At 41.8% G+C, this 6181-nt stretch overlaps 1 protein-coding gene across 1 annotated transcript in view; it reads right to left on the bottom strand.

Annotated features, from left to right (window-relative positions):
* LRRC63 (leucine rich repeat containing 63) overlaps nt 1-1531 on the bottom strand; it is a 36315-nt gene extending 34784 nt beyond the window's left edge. The window contains exon 1 of the mRNA XM_025214721.1: nt 1387-1531. Within this exon, the coding sequence (XP_025070506.1) occupies nt 1387-1474 (88 nt within the window). The 5' untranslated portion in view covers nt 1475-1531. The remainder of the gene's footprint in view (nt 1-1386) is intronic.
* Between the last annotated feature and the right edge of the window lie 4650 nt (nt 1532-6181).

Raw genomic sequence — 6181 nt, forward strand, 5'->3', positions numbered from 1 at the left:
ACCCTCGGATGGAGCTCATCCAGGCCTGCCGACTTAAAGGCATCCAGTTCCTCCAAATGACTCTGCACCATCTCAGGGTCTACGCATGGCAGTCTGGTGCCTTGCTGCTGCCTCTCTACAATCCCAGTGAGAGCCTTGTCCTGCCCCTCACTTAGGAACACTGAGGCAAAGAACTCGTTGAGGAGTTCAGCCTTGTCCCCCCTGTCCGTCACCAATTGCTTCTGCCCATTTAGTAGGGGTCCTATTGCACCCTGGGCCTTCCTTTTATTCCCTATATATCTAAAAAACAATTTTTTGTTATCCTTTACTTGGGATGCCATCCTCAGCTCCATGGTAGCTTTGGTCCGTCTAATTCATGGTAGCTTTGGCCCTCCCTACAAGTGCGAGCAGAGGAGGTATACTCCTCTTTGGTAATCTCTCCCCGTTTCCACTTTTTATATGCTCCCCTTTTAGTCCGTAGGCTGCCCTGGATTTCTCTGGTCAGCCAAGGAAGCCTCCTGGCCCCTTTTTCCTCGCATCGGGATCGTCTCCCTCTGTGCCCGAAGGATCATTTCCTTAAGGTACACCCACCCTTGCTGGGCCCCCATCTCTTCAAAACTCCTACTCTGCAGTGCGTCCTTGACTAATCGCCTGAGTTAATTGAAATCAGCTTTCCTAAAGTCTAGCACTTTCACCCTACTAGTTACCTTACCCACTCAACGTCTTATGATGATACATACAAGCATGCAAAAGGTACATATATTTCTGAACTGTGCTGTGCCACTGATTACCAGTATATTTTTTTAACCATAACGTCTCCATTCCTTGAAGAACACTATGACCTATGGCATATATATGCAAGTGTCTGCTTATATAGTTGTAAAGTATAAGGACAGAATCACCCCCCCAAAATCTGTTTTTTCTATCACCTCTGAATCCCAGTTATACCTCCCTGTATTTCCACATATGATCTAAGCTCCATCCTGTCTCATCTTTCTCAGCACCTTCAGTATCTCATGCTAAATCTTTCCTCTGTCATAAATATTTTTTGGGCAAGCAAATAACAATGTCTTTACAGTCGACTGGTTCAGGAATTCACTTAGAAGCTGGAACACCTGGGTTACAGTGCTTGCTCCAATAAATATTTCATCACTTTATACAAAGTGGAACAGCTTCAACAGAAGAAATATGCAGAGATCATGTTCCGGGCTATTCACACAGCAATAAACCTGAAACTTCAATTTACCTAACAGAGTAATCTCAGGGGTAAAGTATTCCAGTTGCTATCATTCTGCAAATAATATGGTATTGAACTGAACGTTTAAAGATAAAATTAATCATTTGCTACATATTCCTTTGATATTAAGTTCTGAGAATTTGTAGAGTATTTGTTTATATACTATTTACCTTTCTGAGTCTTTTTCCTTGGTATACACAGCTCAGGTAACAGCTTTGGAGGTAAAGGTCTACGAAGCAGATTTGGTTGCTCAAGCATCTTCTGCCTAACAACGCTTCAATTTTCCTTGTGCTAGAGAACTGAAGATGGATCAAAAATTCTACAAGACAAGCAAAAGAGACATTTATCTCTGCATTTATATGTTGCCTTGCAAAGAACTCTCGAGACAGTACCTGACAGAAAGCACCATAAAACAGTAGAAATGAGTGAAAATGGTAATGTTGTTTACTTAGTTACTAATTTAACATTTTGTTAATTGTCCTTGATGTTTCTGGAAGCTAAAAGCTGTCATTGTAAAAAAAACAAAACAAAAACAAGCAGTTCTAGAAATATGATTTCAGAACACTCAGTTAGAGAAAGACTTACAAAACCTTTATTATGAAAAAGTGAGACTGTTTGGGTTTTCATCTAAGAAACAAGAAGAAGAAAAGGAACTTTCCTATTTTGCTGAGTGAAACATTCTGAAAATTTACAAAAACCAACTTTTCTTATTATTATGGGTGAATTTAATAACAATTTCATTTTAAATGAGCATTTCTTAATCCCCTAGATAATGGTGAATTCTTCTGTTCCATAAAGAAGCTGTACACATATGCATTAAATGCCAAACTCCCCTCTGGCTTCTTATCTGCTTCTATATGTGTTCATTAAAATTAGTTTTAATCCATATAACCCCTGTTTTGTTAAGATGCATCAACATTTTCTTATGAATGCTTCAAAACAGGAAGTCCTCTTTCTAAAAAGCAGCAGAGCTGTGCAGAATTTTGTGAATGAAACTTCAAACTTATCTCCATCCAACCCAACGTACGTTAGTGCCAATAACATGTACATCACTGTACAGAGCACTCACACACACAAGTAACCTCTTTCCTGAGGAATTTACAACCTAAATGACGCATGGAAAATGCAATGCACAAGTTGATTTTAAATGTAAGCTAAGCATCGGGTGCAAGGTGATAAAGATTCACAGATAAAAGAAATTTAGGATCAAGTGAAACTCAGCTAACTTGTTTTTAAATCATAGAAAAAATATATGATTTATTGTGAAATTAGGAGCAACTTGACAGAAGTTATCTTGAGTGTTCAAACTGTGGTTTGGTCTACATTTTGTTCAACTACGGCATTTTGTTCAACCAGTTTAGCTAAACTAGTGCAACTAGAAGTGTGGACACACCCTCAATATAGAATATGGAGTGTCCTAACACATGTAGGCTGTAACTTGAGGATGTACACTGGAACTGAACATGAGTTCCCTATGCAATACTGTAGTTAAAAGGGTGAACCTAACCCTTGAGTGTACAAACAAGGGAATACCAAGTCAGAATCAGGAGGTACCTGGAATAAGTAAGACCTTTGAAGGAATACTGTGTTCAGCTGTGGTGTTTAGTTCACAGAGAAGAGATTTCTGACAGTACAGTTCTTTAACATAACAGAAAAAAACCCATAATAAAATCCACCGCTTAGAAGCTGAAGCTAGACAAATTCAAGCTAGAAATAATATGTAAATATTTAAAAGGGAATGGAGACGGTGGTATCTCAATCACCTAAAGACTTTAAATCAAGACTTGATGCCTTTCTAAATGATATATTATAAACAAAGGCATACCAGAAGATTTTTGTATTCGTGTCCCTTATCCTCACCTCTACCTTCACGCTTTTATGTGATCATTCCCCAGCAGGGCATGTCCCTCTCTTCTCTCAGGGCAGAGCAAATTAGCCTCACTGCAGCATTGCTAGCTCCCGAACTAGAAAGAAACAGCGTCAGTTGTCACACAACTGCCTGTATGCCTCAGACAATGCCTTACACTTATATAACTATACTTTCAGGCACTAGCCTGACTGTGCCCCTTGTTTTCTTGTGCTCTGTGCAGCCTGCACCACTCATGCTGCCTGCTGTATGGCTCTGGCTAGTGCAGAGAAAGTATGGACCTGCCAGAAAAACTACAGGGTGAGGATTCATGGCCTGTGTTACAAAAGGGGTCAAGAGAAATGAGCAGAATAGTTCCCCTGAGCACTTGAAACAAAAGGCAATCATATATATATGAACGTGTGCAACGTAAAAATGCAAATCTGATGCAGCTCAAGTAGAAGTCCTCTTGATGTTACATCTAGTTCTGTCACTCACGCTAAGTCACCTTAAAAAAATTGCAACAAAGTCTCATGTGCTTTGAAGGTTTTTCATTAAACTCTTTCCTGACTAAGAATTGTTATTTCTATTATCATAACTCCTAGGAGAAGCAATTACAGGACAGGATCCCACTATGCTAGTAGTTGTGCAGATACAAATGATGCGAGTTTGCACTATAAGTGTAGGAGGCAAGAGCTAGGTATAGATCAGTGGTTCTCACCCCAGGGATGCCAAGAACCCCCTTCAAGAGTCCCATGGTGGCAACTGGGTAGAGCTGCTCCACATCCTTCCTTTGGGCTCTTTGATCAGTCTAAAGCAGACAGGAGCTGGCTTGGCTGTAGCTCTTCCCAGTTCAGACTCTTCCATGCTCCTCCCAGGAGCAGAGGTGCATAGGACAGTTCCACCCACATGCTTATGTTTCCAGGAGGGGCATCGCAGGGGAAGGGTAGAAAAAGCTATACAGCAGGAGGCAGCTCCAGCCTCAGGAGCAGTGGTTCTCAATCTTTTTGTACCAGGATCCATTTGCAAACATTGATGGCCAGTCCTGACCCACTAAATAGCTGAAGTAGAAAACAGCCCCCTGGCCCTGCCAGTGCAATGAGGACAGCAGTGAGGTAACCTTGAAGTTGCTTAATGGGAGTTCCTCCAAAGTAATAGTGATAGCATGGGGGGAAATATGAAGATGGTAGTCTGAAAATTTAAAAAGCAAATGATGGCATCACAGGCCAACCAGAAACAGGATTAAAGATCTCAATGGTGATGAAGAGATGAAAGGTTGTGTAAGAATAGGCTGTGAATGACACTGAAAGTAAAACTTCCAGCTTATCTTCCATGCAACCCAGAAGAGTGAATCAGTAAAGGGATTTAAAGAGGGGTAACATGTCAAAGTGATGTGCTAGCAAAAATGACTTTTGCAAGTGCGTTCTGTATGGATCTGAGTGGATCTAAGTTGTGTTTGTCATGGCCAGGGCAAAAGAAATTTTAGTGATGCATGAAGATGACAGTTTTAGCTGTATGGAAATGCAGGAGTACACTGGAAATGCCATGTCTTAAGAGATGTTATGTAGAAAGAAAGTTAGACAAGGGCTGAACACAAGGACCTAGAGCAGTGATTCTCAGCCAGGTTGCTGGGGCACCCCAGGATACCACCAGGTCTTCTGAAGGGTTCCATGAAGTGTGAGATGAGTGAGGGTTAGGAGATAAACAAATGAACTAAGCAGATAAGCACAGGCTCAGGCTTATACCAACATGGCTGATCCCCCATCCCCACTGCCAGGCACCTTTGCAAGGAAGTAAGTACTGTAATCTATATATTAGCTTTTGAAATTGGGTGTCACTCAATTCACAAAAGTTATGGAGGAGTGCCTCAAGTCCAGTTAGGCATGCCTCAAGTCCACAAAAGATTGACAGAAGTCAGAGTTAAAAATGACACTGGCCTGAGTGGGAGGCAGGACAATGGTGTAATCCCAAAAGATTTTAGTTGCATTTGTGGATGACTTTCCAGCCTAGGAAAAAAACAAGACACCTGAAGCACAGAGCCCTGCAACTCCCGCTCCCCTCCATTCACAGAAAGATGAAGGGAGTATTAAACAGATTTGCTAAAGTAGGGGTGACTAATCTGTGGCACAGGCAGCCTGTGTGTGTGGCACACACCAGACCATGGAGGAGGCAGCCAGCACAGTGACAAGCAGGGCAGGAAGCAGAAAACAGAGCAGCAGATGATGCAGGGAATACAGGGTAGGGAGGAGAAAGCAGAGCAGCAAATCCAGCAGTGGAAAGGGATCAGGGTGGCATTTGGAGAGGGTGTAGGACTAATCTGTGGCACACCTGCCAAAAAAGGTTGGCTCCCACTGCTCTAAAGAACAGGCTGAAGGTACGAGTGAAAGTACAAGAAAGGCAACCAGGACTGCAGAAATGGACTTTAACTATGTTGGAGAGGTAGAGTTGTTTAGGTAGACAGGTGGCTGAAGTGAAGGGGGAGAAAAGGAATCTGTATTTAGCCTGCGCAAGAGGTTTCTGCTGAAGATTACATATAATCTCATTGGCAATATATTTTATTACACACACACACACATATATGTATGTACACTGCCAATGAGATTTTTATATATATTATACACACACACATGAACTCACATACATACATGTATGTAATATATACATAATATGGTGTTCATAAATATACAGTGGCAACTATAAATAAATATAGAGTGGCAATAATATATATATATATATATATATATATATAAAATAATCTCATTGGCAATGTATTTTATAAATGTATACACACACATTGCCAATGAGATTATTAGACAGACAGACAGATATTGCCAATGACATTATTTTGTACATTGTGTTATATTTCTGCCTAAACAACTCTACTTCTCCCACATAGTTAAAGTCTGTTTCTGCAGACCTAACTACACACATCTATATAGACACACATACTGCCAATGAAATACACACACCCACCCACACCTCCCAGGGCGCTCCCCGCACACTTGTGCCTCCGCGACAGCAGAGAGGACCCGGTCCCGCCGCCCGCCCCCACGGCCCCTCGCACGGGTCTCGCCCTCGGCGGGGGCGCGGGGGGCAACTCATCCCGCGACTCCCCGCCA

This window comes from Alligator sinensis, unplaced genomic scaffold (assembly GCF_000455745.1).
Source record: "Alligator sinensis unplaced genomic scaffold, ASM45574v1 scaffold1219_1, whole genome shotgun sequence".
NCBI lineage: Eukaryota > Metazoa > Chordata > Crocodylia > Alligatoridae > Alligator > Alligator sinensis.